At 39.9% G+C, this 18,624-nt stretch overlaps 1 protein-coding gene across 2 annotated transcripts; it reads right to left on the bottom strand.

Annotated features, from left to right (window-relative positions):
• Positions 1 to 1,595: 1,595 nt before the first annotated feature.
• Positions 1,596 to 17,314, bottom strand: mtfp1 (mitochondrial fission process 1). 2 transcript variants are annotated; one of them, XM_034709843.1, is made up of 4 exons: positions 17,172 to 17,314; positions 6,171 to 6,298; positions 5,483 to 5,715; positions 1,596 to 3,809 (listed from the first exon to the last, which is right to left on the bottom strand). In XM_034709843.1, the coding sequence occupies exons 1-4, from the start codon at positions 17,239 to 17,241 to the stop codon at positions 3,743 to 3,745; spliced, it is 498 nt and encodes a 165-aa protein (XP_034565734.1). In that variant the 5' UTR covers positions 17,242 to 17,314; the 3' UTR covers positions 1,596 to 3,742. The 2 variants fall into 2 exon arrangements, with proteins under 2 accessions (XP_034565734.1, XP_034565735.1); XM_034709844.1 differs by lacking the exon at positions 17,172 to 17,314 and adding an exon at positions 6,499 to 6,610.
• Between the last annotated feature and the right edge of the window lie 1,310 nt (positions 17,315 to 18,624).

The raw sequence follows: 18,624 nt of genomic DNA, 5'->3' as shown, positions 1-18,624 counted from the left end.
CACTTAGATCTCAAACACTTAATTGGAAAAAAATTATATATCCAAAGTTGCTTAGTGGACATTTCTGAAAAAGCAGATTTGCAAAGCTTAAATATACTAACATGGTCCTTCTGAACATTCTTATATAAAAGCATCTTTAGTTCTACTCTGTCTACACACAAATAGTTTAAGTATTTTATTTTTATAAATATAACTACTTAAATCACCGTTTACTCCATGTGGTGCAACAAAGTTACTTTTTTGGACTCTAGTTCCTTGAAGCTTTGCCTTAAGAGTCTAAATCATTTTAAAGATTCTAAGTTTGCCCAGATTTGAACATGACAAATTCCTGTTCTGTCCATGCAGCTCAGTGTCTTAACCAATCAGGAACAGCCGCAACTAGAAAAGTAAGAATGATAAATTTTGCATACAGCATTCATTTCTAAAAGAGAAGAATCTGGGGTGAAGATAACAAGAGTTTTCCACATGGTTTACACTCCCAGTTTCTTTACTTCCAGACAGCAGCACATTAATCTAGAAGAACTACAAAGACATCTAGACAAAGAGGATCTTACTCCAAATTCCCTTTATTTCAGGCATATCCCTCCTTCTGAGGTTGATAGTGTATCCTTCCTCCCCTCCAGACACAATAATAATAAGCCATGCTCATAGATCCCACCAGGGACACCAACAGGACCGCTACAACCACCACAACTTTCCACACAGACGAATCTTCTACTGAATCCAAATCTAACAGGAGGTAAAAGCAAACATCATTAATAAAGCACAGTAATGTAATCTGGAACAAGTTGTAACAGTGAATCTGTAAAATGCTTGCCTTGTTCCTGTGCAGCGTATGGTTCTGGAGTAGACAAGTGCTGGTCCGCTGGCGTCACCACTTCAACAACTGCTGGAGGGCTGTCAGGCCAAATGCCCTCCACTGCCAATGATTGTTCATCTGTGTCTCCATAATGTGGATTATCACTACGGATAATCCACTGGTCCTTGAAGTACCCAGTTAATCCTGGAAATATGAAATGTGGCATTATGGGAAGGGGAACAACACAAATGAAATACATGAGTAATGTTTTTTTGTCATACCTGATTGAGCAGCTGACGAGGCCAAAAGAGTCAAGAATACCAGATTAAGAACAAACATGGCTGCACCTTCCAGTGATTGGGCTTTCGTGGCTTTTTTTATGTGCTCACTTCATCAACAGAATTAACTTCAGCTGTGGCCTCCTGACTAAATGAAGACTGCAACCCGGCCCTCGAAACCCTTTGAGTGCCTCCATTTGATTGGTTCAACTTTCTCTTCAATTAGTCCTCTTTCATCTGAAAGTGGTGATAGGTTGAGTTAGGAAGAGGAGACTGACTGTAAAAAGAGCAAAATGTAACACTATCTTTGAGGTCAAACAAATAGGGGGTTTGATTTTCCAAGTCTCAGACTGAGACCTGATTTATTTTTAACTAACCCTAAACCGTGTAAGTGGTTTTACCTCACTTTTAAAAGATAATTGCAGAAACTTGATATTTGAATGCAGTAGAATTAATTAGTGAAACACACCAGTGGCATTTAGTAGTGTGGTTTGTGTTATTTGAAAGAAAAGTCAAACTCGCTTGTTGCATAATTTATTGCTCTACAGATATTTTTTTTACAGTGTTTCAGATGTTTAACAGAACATGAAGACTGCTGAAGACGTGTCCATTGTAACAAATGGAGCCTCAACTTCAAATGGTAGCATTCACATTTGAAAAATAATCTTTACCTTGCAACTAAGTTTTCTTTTACCCCTGAATTAAGGCCGAAACTGTGACTCATAGAACCTCCATCGGAACATGCTGGCACAAACAAAATGCATCATAAATGTCTAGAAAAGCAGACCAGTCTTTTACATTTGCAGTACACTACAATAAAAAATACACTGAGTTTCTATGTACTATATGAAATGTTAAAATTGAATATGAATATAGAGATTTTCCACTAAGGTTACACCAATATGCTTTTTTTTTCCATGGTCAACTTTTTAGGCATGGTACCAGTAGTATAACATTAAGTTCAAGGGCCATAAATCACTGCCATGTTTTACTGACCACCAAAACAAACATTGTTTATTTTGAACATTGGCACCTTTTTCCCCCCATACATCTAGTCTGACATGACAAAGGTCTGAAACCTTGTAGGCTTTGTGCTTTAGTGAAAGAACACGTCACTTTGTGCATACACTGGGGCCTGAAACAGGTGTAATACCATCAATGAAAGAGCCAATAAAGAATAGGTCTCATTAGTTTTCATTATAAAGTAAAAACATGTTGGTGCTCTCCATATTCTCACACTCTTTCCCCCAGCATGACACAGTGAACGACTTCACAGTAGATATAGTGTGACATACATACGCTGAAATGGTACATTTGTGTATACAGACATAATAATAGACGACAAAATTGATTCCCTATAGAGTGTGTACCTCTTTATCTCTGTGACAGCTCATCCAAACTCCAAAGTGTATTTGCATCACATTTCCCTCCTGACATCACAAGATTTGGTTATTCTATGACATATCTTATTTTTAACGTGAGTGATCTATCCCTTTAGTTTTAAAGCTCACGTTTCCACAGCTTGTTTCCCTTGCATAGTTCAGCATGAGATACAGTTTATAATATGGCTCCTCAAAGAATATAAACACACAGTATTTTATGCATGTTTAAAAAATAAATCCCTTTTTCTGTATAGGTATCACATTGAACTCCATAAGTTAACTTTTTACAAGTTAAAATTTTACAACCAAACTTCCAAGTTTGATGTCATGAATAATGTCGGCTATATATATATTTTTGCATTGTAATTAAAGCTACCATAGATTTATCTGAAGCTAAACAGAGTCAGAACAGCTGGTCTTCTGAAGCATGGAAGACAGTTTCAAAGAGTTATAACTAGAATATTTAACATTTTCAGACCAAAGAATGAAGTTTAGATGAAAGTAAGAAATATTCGAAATACTTGTGAGATTCACTGACCGAGTGTTACAGAACCATAAACCATATAGAATAAAAAAAAATACATTGTAACCATAGTGTGACATATCCTTAGCTCCCATGTAAAAACCATACAGTAGAGTGAAACAATGGAAAAAGTGCATCTCTTGAGACATTTGTTCCAAGTAACAGACATTTAGTTAAAGAAGAAAAATAGTGAGAGACATTTTAGGTGAGTCATTGATGAGGAGGACATAATGGCTTTATAGTGACAGCACCTCTGATGGCTAAGAAACACAAAAGGAGTGGGTTTGAGTTAACGCTCCCTTAATGTGGACCTGAGGTAGCAACAGTCCACATAAACTCAAAACAAACAGAGCAACAAAAGGGGGGGGGGGGGGGGGGGGGGGGGGTCATCTGTGAGGAGGATGACAGCACTCTGTATCCCTGCCGAGGTATTTCAAAGAGCAGGTTTCATTCTGTTACATGGAATATGAATACTTGTCATTCCTGTTAAGAACTCTTAGTCACTTCTTTATTGCCCTGTGAGGTTAAGGTTAACAATCCTCAGGGATGACAGATCTCACTTCCAACATCTTAACTCACGTATAGAATCATTTAACTTTAACTTAATCTTTTTTTTTTTTTACTAACAGTAGAGTCACACTCCATGAAATCCTTCTTCAAGTTTCCTTAGTGCATCACAGCATTGGTTAGTCATCACAGGTCGATTTAGACTGCGCTGGTCTCTGCTATGGAGGGACAATTCGCCCTGCATGGTCCCTTTTTATTTGTGCTTCTCCTCATCGTTGTAGATCTTCCGAAGGCTCGAATCCAGCAGGTAATCCACCGACCTGCAAAGTACAGAAGAAGAAAAACCTGTAGTATTGTCCATGTTTGTAGCACAATAATCAGTAAATGAAGTTAATCATTTAAATTGGAACTGTTGACACATTGAATGCGATGCATGCAGAATTTACGCGTTTTTTCTCCCCACAGTGATATTTTGTCCCTTTTGGCACACCATAGAAAGCTACCACTGAGTCTCTTGACTTCTTGCTGCTGCCTGTGATGGAAAATAATGACACCACTGTGCTTTAGAATGGCACATTGACTTTTAAAACACTCCAAGAAAGGCTTAGTTGACAAGCCAAAAGTAATAAGTACTTTATGTGTCAAACAAATTTAAAGTTATCTATTTTTTGGACTTTTGAAGCTTTATTTAGATAGGAGACGACATTGGATAGAGGAGGAAACTGGGTGAGAGTGTGGGAATGATATGCTGGAACGGGGCTGCAGGCTGGAATCGAACCTGAGCCAACCGCTATATGGGCGCGCAACTTAACCATTAGGTCAAGCTTGTGCCCGTCCAACAAATGTAATTGTAAAGTACTTACAGTTTGAGCTAGCACCTTCAAGCTAAGCATACAGGTGCAGCTGATCAACCAGCTGGAAACCTCATCACAAAAGTTGACAGAGCAATATTTTGGAGTGTGGGAATCGCCACAGACCTGCAAATGGTACACTGGAATGCTGTCATGATTCAGACCACACTGGGGTAACAGTGCAGTATTAATTTGAATTTGATTAATTTGAATTAATGTAAGAGTCAAGATCATAAAGAATATTTCATCACATTCATTTCATTTCCAAATCAAGATACTGGTAGAAGCTTTACATCACTAATGTGGACTTCAAAAGTGTTTTGCCGTCTGCTTTATTATTGAGGTTTTGTAAGGCTACAACACATCCTCCTTTACCTTATAAGTAGTCCTTAAATAAAGACTCTATGAAGTTACTTCTGGATGTCCTGTCATTAATCAGATTAAGATCAGCAGATCAGCTGTGATGAGAGGAACACGCGGTTCCTGGTTTGGTTTTTATAAGCATGACTTTTTTATGATGCAACAAAGTATCAGTTCCACACTCACTGTAGATTTATGTTTTATCAAATGAAACAGTAAATCAGTAAAATGAATGCAGCAGAATCATGGAGTGTAGTGAAGCTCTGGTTTAGTTTTTAATGTGAGATTCAAGAGTCAAACTGGCCAGATTTAAGGGCAATGCATCTTCAGTTAAATTGAACAATGCACTGATATTTTTGGGTTTGTCATCAAGCAGCATGCTGCACTTTGATAAACACTTAAGTTTTAAAATATTTAGAATCATTCTAGGTCTCAAGCATTTTACACCTTGTCTGAGATACTCAGACACAGGCTGATTAGTTACAGTTTTAGAAATATGAAAACGATCTGTTTCATTTCTAAAAAAAAAGCCTCATTGATGTTGATACTGGACTTTTTGATTGTTCAAAAATGACATATATAATATATAATGGTCACAAGGCTTACTCTTTATTCATAAGATAACATTGTATCTGTTGAACAGAGCTGTCAGCACTCATCCTGCAGCCTGGCAGCAGCCAGAGCGGCTACAAGTGAAAATTATGAGCAGCCTAATGCCGAATCAAACCTTATGTAATGGGAGAGTTACGTAATCTACAAAAGGACCGGACACTTGCACCAACCTGTCAATAGGAGTGATGATGAAGGGGATGGTAGAGAGGCCTATAGCTGTGGTGGTCCACTTGCGCACAGGCAGGGGCCACTTGGTGCTTTTCTTCAGCATGTACAGTGACGCAGCACACACCCGGTTAATGGTGAAGCCCGGGATTATCACAGAGGCGAGGGCCTGCCACACGAACGTGTCCACAACAGCCACCGCTACCCGTGTCGTCTTCCCCGGGTTGTCCCCGTGGGCCTTGAGGAACAGATGGAGGACGAGAAAATGAGGGGAGTCGCAGCTGTTGCAATCAGTGTATCCAAAAGCAGTGGATACAGAAAACAATGTTACAACTCATTCATAGTGTGGGCCTGAAATTCTTGTCTTTCTTCGAATTTATCCAAGGAAACAGATTCCACCTCTTTTATTTCTGTTTCAGTCTGCAAAACTTGAATAAATTCTGTTCTTGAGGCAGTAAAGTTAACCAAAAATTTAAAAGAAATAAAAGCAGACATAGAAGGACAGTCAAAACCACATGTTCCTTAATTTCCTTTGTTTTCATGCTGTCTGTTAATGCATCACCAGTCCTGTCAGATTAATCTGTTAATCCCTCGTAGCATTAGAAAACAAGATAAGGCTGACCTCTTTATCTGCTTTTTTCTTACATAATAGTGGAGTTCAGAGACAACACATACCAAATGTTACTATCTTACCACGGCTGCTTTCTTCCCCTTGTCCACAGCATCAGCGGTGACGTACACAGTGGCCACGGCGTAGCTGCCCAACACCGCACTCTTGGGCACCAGAGCACGGAAAGCTTCGCCAACCTCATTGGCGTAACCTAAACGGGGAAAAAAAGATATTCAAATGAGACTTTAACCTTCAAAGTCTCCTCTAAATGCATTGGTACTTTAGTCAGCCACCATGCTGAGGAGAGCTGTGGCTTGTTGCACCAGCTGTGTCTTAATTTAAAGGAGCAGTCCGCACTAAATCATACATTGAAACTAGTTAGTTTGTAACTTAAGTTTTGTTCAACTTAACGAGTAGCTGTGAGGAGCGTTGAGTTCGATGAAAGAGTCATCACACAGCAGAGTCAGATGTGTGTGCCTTTGTCCCTGATTGGGAGCAGGTGTGGGAAGCTTATATTTACTGTTGGACTGCAGTGCCCTGTGCTGACTCATTATCTCTCCTTCTGAGTCAGTGTCAAGTTCATCTGAGTCTTCTCTGCTCTCTATGTCTTGTCACTATAAGAGTGTGAAGGAGTTTTCCTGGGTCTTCCTCATACTTTGATTTCCTGTCAGTAACTTGGCAGCAGTGGTCTCCTTATCTTTGTAAGGCTTTGTTTAGTTAAAGACACCTATTTTGTGTTGGCTGTCTTTATTATGGTTTCTCTCTCTCTCCATTTGTTACAGCTATCTGTTTCTGTTCTGTGTTTCTTCTCTGTCACCTTTCCCTGCAGTTAACACTAATTAAGACAACGAGGTTCACGTTGTCTCGGGCCTTTGAGAGCCCACTGCTGCCTGCAGTTGAGCAGCATTTGACATAGGGGACTGCTACCTTGCTGCCTCTCAGCCAGGGGATTTTAGTGTTCTTGTTGTTTTGTTCATTTAGACTTAAAGCTGAGGTTGGTTGTCAGATTAAGATACACTCTTTGTTATACTGGTTAAAATGATCTTCATGTCCCGATGACAATCAATACATAATATGTTCTTAAAAAAGAGCGAATAAAAAGCCACTATCTACAGCCGAAGTAAACCTGGGAAAACACCAACCAATCCCTGCCATCAGGAGCCAAATTATGAAACCAATTGGAGTCAGACAGTCCTAAGGAAATGCTACATTCAAATTCATGCTAGTTATCCGTGACTACCAACCCTAGCTTTAGGTTGATCCTCATTTTATAATAAATCCCATTTTAAAGTTTTTTAAGGTGTTTGGTGATGTCTAATGGGTCATGTTGAGGATTGTTGTTAGCCTCAGTAGGCCACATTAGGGTGGGGCGTAACACCATTTGATCGCTTGTGATTTTATTCCCTTTGGAAAAACTTTTAGAGCCCTCCCTCATCCACACTTCCGTCCCCCGACCCCGTCATCCTGACAGTAGATTGTAACGTCCATGCTAACAAAAACAATGTCACAATAATAACGTTAATGCAATGTAGTCTATATGTTTTCAATTTGGGGCTTCAAATATGAAGCCCATGTGTTAAAAGTGCTAAAAACTGCAGTTAATGGAGCATCAGCTTGAGGCTGGCTGCAGAAACACCAGAAACCACATACACACAAAAAAGGACGATATTTGCAACAATAATAAACACGTTTACAGCCTGGTTCACAAAACGGTTTAGGTCTGAAGAGCTAATTTCTCTATCGGCATACACTGTACGGGGGATACATTTTTTAAATACTCAGTATTTTTTAAAATACTAAACTTAAGAGTTTTGCCCAAATAATGGCATGGATGACTTGAGTGACAGGTGGGCACCCTGTAGCTGTTAGCAAAAAGGCTAAAGGCCCACCTCTTTACCTCACACTAACTCAGACGAAGTTAGGTTGTGTTCAGCATTTCCGATATGGCTCCCGCCGACGATTGGCCTCAAAACAGCGCTTCAGAAACAGATGGGTGACGTCACGGATACTACGCCCATTTTTTATACAGTCTATGGCAGGGACAAACAAACCTTGATTGTTGCATCACTATGAGCAAATGATTTAAATGTTATAACAGAATAAAACATGACCCATGTAACGGAATCTGTAGAGTGCTTCAGTCTCCCACTATACACTGAATTTTCGAGTTTACAAGAAACAAATCTTCCTACTGAGTGAACATGCGAGTCTTCCCTGTGTCATCACTTGTTTCTTTTTTTTTCTTTTCGTAGACATGGGCCTGTAGTAAGAGACGCAGGAGTGAATCATGTTTCCGCAGTTACAGTGAAAGAGGAAGTCACATAACAGCTTTGTTTTGTTTTTTCAATTGTCCTCAAGTGTTTAAAAACCCTTAAGAGTCTGATCATTTAGCTATTTATAGGCCTGAGAAAAACAATGGTTATTAACTTCACTTGGACATCACTAGCTAAACCTGCAAAGACATAAGGCTCTTACTGATTGCCAGTAAAGGCAGGTTATGTACTCCCCTGTAATGCCTCATCTTCACTGTGTAAAGCACAGAGGCAGAATGGTGGAGCAAAGTCTCCTGTTGGAGGTAGTCCTTAGCTCTCTCAGTGTTCAGCCCCAGCTCTGCTCACAGCAGAACTTTGTTTTGATTGGTCAGCATGGCGGCCATGCGGCCAATCACATGTGAGGATATAGGATACAGGTGATGGAGGGGAGGCTGTGTATCGTGGCTACATCTGTTCCTTCAGAGAGAGTCTTCTTGAAGACCGGGCAAATACTCACTGAGAGGAGAAATCGGATCAGCCCATCCAAGCTGAGGCACCTGATTTTGCTCAATGCCAACCTGAGGACATTAATAATGTTTGCTCCAGTTTGGTTCTGGTTCTGTTTGCTTCAGTTTAATTCTGGTTCTGTTTGCTTGAGTTTGGTTCTGGTTCTGTTTGCGTGAGTTGGTTCTGGTTCCGTTTGCTTGAATTTGGTTCTGGTTCTGTTTGCTTGAGTTCGGCTCTGGTCGGTTCTGGTTCGGTTCTGGTTCGGTTCTGGTATGGTTCTGGTATGGTTCTGGTTCGGTTCTGGTTCAGTGCTGGTATGGTTCTGGTATGGTTCTGGTTCGGTTCTGGTATGATTCTGGTTCGGTTCTGGTATGGTTCTGGTTCGGTTCTGGTACGGTTCTGGTATGGTTCTGGTATGGTTCTGGTTCGGTTCTGGTTCGGTTCTGGTTCAGTTCTGGTAGGGTTCTGGTTCGGTTCTGGTATGGTTCTGGTTCGGTTCTGGGACGGTTCTGGTAGGGTTCTGGTTCGGTTCTGGTATGGTTCTGGTTCGGTTCTGGGACGGTTCTGGTACTGTTCCGGTTCGGTTCTGGTTCGGTTCTGGTTCGGTTCTGGTTCGGTTCTGGTTGGTTTCTGGTTCGGGTCTGGTTCAGTTCTGGTATGGTTCCGGTTCGGTTCTGGTTGGTTTCTGTTTCGGGTCTGGTTCAGTTCTGGTATGGTTCCGGTTCGGTTCTGGTTGGTTTCTGATTCGGGTCTTTTTCAGTTCTGGTATGGTTCCGGTTCGGTTCTGGTTCGGTTCTGATTCGGGTCTGGTTCGGTTCTGGTTCGGTTTGCTTGAGTTTGGTTCCGGTTCTGTTTGCTTGAGTTTGGTTCTGGTTCTGGTTCTAACCCTAATCCTAACCCTAACCCTAACCCTAATCCTAAACCTAACCCTAATCCTAACCCTAACCCTAACCCTAATCCTAACCCTAACCCTAACCCTAACCCTAATCCTAATAACCCTAACCCTAACCCTAATCATAACCCTAACCCTAATCCTAACCCTATCCCTAATCATAACCCTAACCCTAACCCTAATCCTAACCCTAATCCTAACCCTAATCCTAACCCTAATCCTAACCCTAACCCTAATCCTAACCCTAACCCTAATCCTAACCCTAACCCTAACCCTAACCCTAATCCTAATCATAACCCTAACCCTAACCCTAATCATAACCCTAACCCTAATCCTAACCCTATCCCTAATCATAACCCTAACCCTAACCCTAATCCTAACCCTAATCCTAACCCTAATCCTAACCCTAACCCTAATCATAACCCTAACCCTAATCCTAATCATAACCCTAACCCTAACCCTAATCCTAACCCTAACCCTAATCCTAACCCTAACCCTAATCATAACCCTAACCCTAATCCTAACCCTAACCCTAACCCTAATCCTAACCCTAATCCTAATCATAACCTTAACCCTAACCCTAACCCTAATCCTAACCCTAATCCTAACCCTAACCCTAATCATAACCCTAATCCTAACCCTAACCCTAATCCTAACCCTAATCATAACCCTAACCCTAATCCTAACCCTAATCCTAACCCTAACCCTAACCCTAATCATAACCCTAACCCTAACCCTAATCCTAACCCTAACCCTAATCCTAACCCTAACCCTAATCATAACCCTAACCCTAATCCTAATCCTAACCCTAACCCTAATCCTAATCCTTACCCTAACCCTAACCCTAATCCTAACCCTAACCCTAACCCTAATCCTAACCCTAACCCTAATCCTAACCCTAACCCTAATCATAACCCTAACCCTAACCCTAATCCTAACCCTAACCCTAACCCTAACCCTAATCATAACCCTAACCCTAATCCTAATCATAACCCTAACCCTAACCCTAATCCTAACCCTAACCCTAATCCTAACCCTAATCATAACCCTAACCCTAACCCTAATCCTAACCCTAATCCTAACCCTAACCCTAATCCTAACCCTAACCCTAATCATAACCCTAACCCTAATCCTAATCATAACCCTAACCCTAACCCTAATCCTAACCCTAACCCTAATCCTAACCCTAACCCTAACCCTAATCATAACCCTAACCCTAACCCTAATCCTAACCCTAACCCTAATCCTAACCCTAACCCTAATCCTAACCCTAACCCTAATCCTAATCATAACCCTAACCCTAACCCTAATCCTAACCCTAACCCTAATCCTAACCCTAACCCTAACCCTAATCCTAACCCTAATCCTAACCCTAACCCTAAACCTAACCCTAATCATAACCCTAACCCTAATCCTAACCCTAATCCTAACCCTAACCCTAACCCTAATCATAACCCTAACCCTAATCCTAACCCTAATCATAACCCTAACCCTAATCCTAATCATAACCCTAACCCTAACCCTAATCCTAACCGTAACCCTAATCCTAACCCTAACCCTATCCTAACCCTAACCCTAATCCTAACCCTAACCCTAACCCTAATCCTAACCGTAACCCTAATCCTAACCCTAACCCTAATCCTAACCCTAATCCTAACCCTAACCCTAACCCTAATCCTAACCCTAACCCTTACCCTAACCCTAATCCTAACCCTAATCCTAACCCTAACCCTAACCCTAACCCCAATCCTAACCCTAACCCTAACCCTAATCACAACCCTAGGATTAGGATAAGAATGGTTTTGTAACAGAATAAATGCACAAAATTGGGCAGTTATAAGGCTTCTCATAAAAACACTGTTAAAGGGTTTTCAACACAAGTCATTATTTTTTGCAAAGTTATGGTAAAATATACGGCTACAAAAGATCCTAAATTAAGAGCCGTTCGGGAGTCGAAAGAGCCGGCTCTTGTTTGGGAGCCGAGTTAAAAGAGCTGGCTCTCTGAAAAGAGATGAACTTCCCATCACTAAAGCACATGCTTACTATCATTTGCACTCTTAGTTGCCCTTGGAACTATTTGTATTGTAAAACATATCAATGTAAATCCTTCAGACCTGTACCATAAACGCTTTCAGAAAATGAACAGTAGCAAGATTCACATATCCCTTTGAGCCACCAAATGGTATCATAACAATGGTGTATGCTGTTTTGTAATGACACAGCACAATTTTATAATTTATTAGAAATGTATTCAAATTATTTCACGGACCCCCACGCTATGGTTCGCGGATCCCCAGGGGTCCCAGGACCCCAGTTTGAGAACAACTGAGCTAAAGTACGGTAATTGAGCTCTCAGCCTGCAGAATAAGTTGTGAGGCACAGACCCCAAAGCTCTCTGCCCGACTCCACTGGTCACACTATAACTTAACTATAAGACTCTTTGAATCAAAAGAGCACTCCACAAGGTTCATGTACCATAAAACATAGACAATATACCCCCGTTTTCTGTGAATGCATGATTATGACCAAGTGAGGGAGAAAAGATGTGAAAAAAGTTGTGCAGTGTCGCTGTCTTTTCCAGCACAGCGTGCACTCAACTTTCAATGAATGGGGATTTGTTTTGTTAATCGAGTAAGGTCGCACGCAGCCATGTTGGAATAATTTTCCAGGACTATATGTGATTTCCAGGACATTTGACTTTTTCTCCCATTTTCCAGGTGTTTTCCAGTACTGGAAAATTGGTCAACTGTTTTCCAGGTTTTCCAGGACGCGTGGGAACCCTGAGTATGCAGTTTGGGAAAAAGAGCAAAATCTGCATTATGCCAAAACTCCCCAGGTGTCGTACTGATTCGTGAAAATGTTCTCAGTATGCATCGGACCAGTCTCCTTCGCATACAGTTGGTCAGTGCTCGTTCCACTTTCCTTTATTTATTTTTTTTATTAAAGCTTGGGTTGGTAGTCACGGAAAACTAGCATGAATTTGAATGTAGCATTTCCTCAGGACTCCGTCTAACCCCTTCCCCCTCTCCTTGGAGCTCCTCCAAAACGACGACCCCACTCACATGCACAAGCGCCGCTGCTTCGCGACCATATGATCCTGACTGATTCAAAACCGGTCCTCAGCACATCGTTTGTGTTTTGCACTACCTCAACTCATGTCTCACTCAGCGGTAAGAAAACACCAAAACATTATCATAGTGAAAGTTAAAAACACAAACAAAAATGAAATGTACGCGCAGGAGGCGGGCAGAACGGCAGGACTGGTTTCGATTGGTTTCATATTTTGGCTCCTGATGGCAGGGATTGGTTGGTGTTTTCCCAGGTTTACTCCGGCCGTAGATAGCAGGTTTTTTCACTCTTTTTTAAGAACATATTATGTATTGATTGCCATCAGGATATAATGATAATTTTAACCAGTATAACAAAAGGTGTTTCTAAATCTGACTACCAACCCCAGCTTTAAGGGGGGCACTTAGTTTTAAGGTGCTGTGAAAATGATTAAATTCCATATAAACCACTTCTTAACTTTTTAAATTATAAGTGGATGTTAAAGAAGCGCTTTTTCTATCTGTTTGGCCGTTGTTTACTTCCGCTTTCTGAAACCAGAAATCCAGCGACGCCTGCCCCAGCATACTGCAAAACAGATCCAACACACTGCATACTACATTTCTAGGTAGTATGTAGCAGGCCGTTTCAAAAACAGCCTGAGACAGCAATATTACTCCTTTGTGTAGTTCAGTGTGTAAGTGCAAAGGCGTAGTGACACTGGAACTGCAATGTGTAAGCAGTTTTAGCAAGGACACTTTATGTCTGAGGGTGAGAGGTTGAGTAATAGCTTAAACTGCTCAAAGTCAAATACTTGGTGTTAAAAAGTTAACAAAGAGAAAGAGACTACTCTGAAGCAGTGAAAATGACAGCAGAGTTATACTGGATCCAGAGCTCCACATGAACATGTGTGCAGAAAGTGATAAGAGCCGTGCTGCGTAAATCAAACATGATGATGTGAAGAGATGAAATGAGATCATCTCATAATGAGGCACTTAGTTAACAGTAAAATGTGTCATGCCCTGTCAACAAACGCAGGAGCTTAACTGTGACCTGTGAGCAAAGGCTTCAGATTACACTTTGTCATGCAGTCCTTGTGTTTCTCTCTCTTTGAGTTACAGAGACAGACTGTGTTCACCAGATGTTGAGGGCAGAGGAGATAAAGAAGGAACGTACACGCAAGGCATAAAGGCTTGGAGAGTGAGAGATAAAAGAGAGGAGATAAATAACAAGATAGCTACTCTGCTGAGTAATCAAGAGTCTGATTTAAAGCAAACTTTCTGCAAAAAAAGGATTTTAAAAGTGACCTGGGGTCCTACAAATAGTACTCCAGCCAACCCATTTCTTTTATAATGTTGTAAATCAAAACTTAAGCAGCAGAATTACACCATGAATTATCTTAAAGACGTGGTATAGTGCTTTTTCATATTTGAAACACATATTAAGTTAAAATGTTGAATGTCAGCGCTAAATGTTGGCAAAGTTTCAGTCTGAAAGGTAAATGTGCTTTAAAGTAATCCCAGGATGAGACTGCAGGCTGCTCTGAACAACGTATTCAAAAGGTCAAATGAGAATTTAGCTAGATCAGCATGAGATTTGCTCAAACCTTGACATCAATAGATGGTGAATCTCCTTTAAAAGTACAAATGTGTCATTTTAAAAAGAGAAACACAACTTTGTAGAATGGCAACAGGGAAGGAGGCTTGTAGAATGCTGGGTTCTCAAATGCTGAAGAGGGGGTCAGTGAAAGCTGAAATGAAGCGTGTGCTCTCAAAGACACCAGTCTGAGATAAGTAAAGAACGTCTTGAGCTGTAATTCATGCTAAGCTACGACAAAGCCATCAGTGGGATAATATTAAGCCTAAAAAATTAACATATTATCCCCTCTTTGAGCTGCTGTAAAAGTCTGTGTCAGAAAACATGTGATTCATGGTTGTGTTGCTCTCTCACTATCATGCTTATACCAAAGCAGATACTCCTAATCTTTTCCAGACTAAATAGTTGTGGAAAATCCAAGATTACATTCCTGGCAAATATTTGTACATTGGTGAGGACAGTACAAAAATAGAGAAAGTACCAGAAGCAGGTGAAACTTATGTGTGCCAGTGTATGTACACTTTATGGAGTCCATTAATTTGAAAACATGGCTCTTAATCAAACAATAAAACCGTGATACAGGGATAATAAACTGCAATCAAATCATATAATAATACATCATGTTATCTGATTAAATGAAAAATACAAAATTCTCATTAAATGGTCCGTGCAGGATTATTATCACAGACGCTACAGCGAGGAGTCATTAAGTATTGATAAGGTGAGTTAGATTAGATGTGAATCCTTTTAGAGTGCTGTATTATTTCTAAAAATATCAACTTGTGGCACCAGTAATATGATAATTGTATTGCATTAGTAGGACGACGATACAGTGCTACATCAATACATCGTCCCAGACCTAGAAACTATTTTACACTCAAGTAAATATTTTATCAATGTATATGATTTTATTTTGATGATGCCATTTTTAAAAGCTTGCAGTGGATTAAGTGATGAGTCCTTGAGTGATAATACAGGGATTATGGTATGGGCATGTTCTATATTACATAACACCCCCAGCGAAAATACAGACATACATGTTAAGTTACTACATTTTTACACAAGAATAAATACATTAGGGTTGTTTTTTATTTTAGGACAACCAGGCTGGTTTCCCAATTTTAACATGTTAATTTGTAGGGGTGTAACGATTCATCTACTACAACAATGTATCGATTTATATTCCTATGATCCGACTACATCGATCTGTGCTCGGCAAGTTGGCCTTCCAGACGACATATATCGATCTAACATCGTTTTAAAAGGTAATAAATCGATTTTATCAAGCAGCAGCGCAAGGTAACATCAGCTCTGCAGAAGCCTCAGGCCTCACCAGCATGTTTAGTCAGAGACTAGGACAAAACTTGCCTCAGGTGAAAAACATCACGGCAACAACAGGAATCGAGGACTGTCTAGTTAGCATAATTAATTAATATAATATAATATAATAAATAACTAATTAATTTTCACAGTCACTGAATCGTTTCGGATTGTATCGTTCTAAATGAACCAAAATCGTCTATAATTGTGATACGATTCGAATCGCTGTTAAATAGAATCGTTACAGCCCTATTAGTTTGTATCATTATCTTGAGATAACAGAGTTTGTTTCAATGCACTTTTACTGGTGATCAAAAAAAAATCAGTAATCTGGTAACTGTGACAATCCAGACCATGACATATCACACTGCTACTGCCCACATTATGAGGCAAGAAGAACCTATTTCTATGTTTACTTTGTGCTTTATGACTGAGAATATGTCTAACAATCACCTTGTATTAAATCCAGATTATTATAATCCTTTTTATTTAGCTTTTCCATTATACATATAAACACCATAACAAACAAACAAATGAAAAAAAAGAGACAAATAAATACACATTTAAACAAAAGAAAACAGGACAAGCAACACATACAAACAAGCACTCTTTAAATAAAAGTCAGCTGGTAGATTTGAATATTTCTTTTCCTTTTTCAAGAAGAACTGCATCTACTGCCCCTTTGATACAAATATGTTTTGTTTTTCCTTCTTTCCTTTCTTTTTTTTTAAGTAAGGCATAAATCCAGATGATCAAATAGGTTTCATTATTTATGTATTGCTTGATGAATAACAACTTTGAAATTTGATTGAATAAAGTTTTGAGAAAAAGTGAGTGACTTGATGCTCGTGATACAACATGTTCACTGCTGTTCAGTGTTGACTTAAAGAGAGGTCGATCGAGGCTTTATGACCAGGTGAATGCAGCAGTATGATTGCCCTTCAGCTCTTTCCTCCTCCTTAATAAAGCCCCCCTGAGTTTACAGCTCCCTGTGTCATACTCATGGTCATAGTTCTCAGAGGTGATAAACGCGACCCTCGTGTTAGATGACCTGAAACATGCTCTGATAGTAACTTGTATCCGCCACATTAAGTGTGTGATACCTTCGGGCGTTTCTTCGTGGTTGTGAGTCACTGCCTCAACTTGCTAAACAACTGTCTTTATAGAAACACTGAGCTCCAGAGTCAGATCTAACGCTCACGTTTACTAGGTTATGCAAACAAAGCATCGACAGCGACATTATCTAGAGTTGGACGTCGTCCATAACGTCGTGCAGCAAGAAAATGACCTTTACCAACCAAGTTTCCTATAAATAGACATTTAACAGAGGGGGCTAGCCAGCTATGCTAACCTTCAGCATAGAGCTAGCGTACATTTCCAGGGTCAAAACGACTCCAGTGTTATTTACACTATGCAGTGTGTTAAAGAAAAACTAACAGGAAGCCACAAACAATGGAGAAAAGAATACATACCCAGGAAGCGAACCCATGTATCGCGATAAATGTCAACAGTTTGACTTGTTTTTTCTTCACTGGGATCCATGCCTTCCTTCTTTTCACGCTACTCCATCCCCCTGTCACTGCACCGGTGTGCTGGGAAATGTTGCAAAGCAGAGGAGGCGGCCGGAGAGGTAGAGGGGGCGTGGCCACTGCTCAATATTCATGTGGTTTTAGAGCGTAATGCAGTTCACTGTATGGGAGACCAAAGCTGTCATTATACGCCTTTCAAGCTTAAAAAGTGCCAACACATTCTACAACTGTGGCCATCAGACTGTACAACTCCTCCCTGTGATGACTGAACTATATTCTGTACTCTGTGCAATAACGTGCATTACACTGTGCAATATCCCTGCCACTTCAACATCCTGTATATAATACCTTCATTCCCAGTGATTTTGTACATGGCGAACTGTGACTATTCTGCATTTCTGTATATACTTGTTATGAATCCAAATTATATTATTTCATTCATATTTATATCTTATTGTATTCCTTCTTTCTATTAATATTTTGACTTTTTCATACTGTGTATAAGAGCATTCTGTAACATCTGAATTTCCCCTGGGATAAATTAAGTATTTCTGATTCTGATTCTGATTAATTATCTCGGAATTTCTGAATTAACAAGTTAAAGCTGTTGTTGGTAGGAATGGTGTGAAACTGTTACATTGTTTGATGTTTTTGTGAAGCACTTTGTTAAATGTTTTGAAAAGTACTTCACAATTAAAAGTATTACTATCATTATAATTTCTATTATTATTATTGTTATTAATATATATATTTCTTAATATTTATATTTGTTCTGTTTATTTTATTTTTAGTATTGATATTAATTTTACGCCATGCTGGTCTGGTTCCTGAACACATTTCGACAGCTCTGGATTTGCATACAGGACACACTGAAGCCTTATGACTAGGTTGCTAACAATAAAAGCAAATTAATTCACCTTTTGGATGTGCCAATGCTAGCTTTTTCCCAGCCTGACAGTCAGTATTACCAGAGTCTGTTGTATTGTATCTGTTGTATTGACTCCAGCGGACTCATCTCCCCAAACATAGAGCCAAACAAGAGTCCACTTATATGATAAAACTGAGAAAGATTATTAAAATTGGAAAACTATATGTCCATCTTAGCGTGCTGCCTGCAGGGACATGGTCATGTTTGTCACTCTGTTATGTAGTGTTTTGGAACTAAGGAGACCACTTACTGTCATTTTGAAAGAGGAATGTTCTCTTATTCTTGCTTGATTTAGGATATCAGCTGCTTAACAGTCTAAAATTTTCAGCACATAACAGGTAAGGTCAGTTTAGCACTAGTACTCTTTTACGACCGAGCACTGCTGTTGTAATATGTGCAGAATGTGGCTTGGAATTTTCTTTCCACTATAAGCAAGTCCCTCCCTACAAATAGTCTAACCCTCAGCTT

This window comes from Notolabrus celidotus, chromosome 19 (assembly GCF_009762535.1).
Source record: "Notolabrus celidotus isolate fNotCel1 chromosome 19, fNotCel1.pri, whole genome shotgun sequence".
Taxonomy (NCBI): domain Eukaryota; kingdom Metazoa; phylum Chordata; class Actinopteri; order Labriformes; family Labridae; genus Notolabrus; species Notolabrus celidotus.
The sequence above is the reverse complement of the archived record's forward strand: the minus strand, read 5'-3'. Positions and strand labels throughout refer to the sequence as shown.

Bases quoted from the DNA above. Each gene is read 5' to 3' on its own strand.
- mtfp1 (XM_034709843.1), bottom strand. From the start codon at position 17,241: ATGGATCCCAGTGAAGAAAAAACAAGTCAAACTGTTGACATTTATCGC. The intron at 6,299-17,171 runs GTATGTATTCTT...TTCCCCGTTTAG, and splicing joins TACATGGGTTCGCTTCCTGG to GTTACGCCAATGAGGTTGGC. The intron at 3,810-5,482 runs GTTGGTGCAAGT...TGTACTTTGCAG, and splicing joins ATCATCACTCCTATTGACAG to GTCGGTGGATTACCTGCTGG.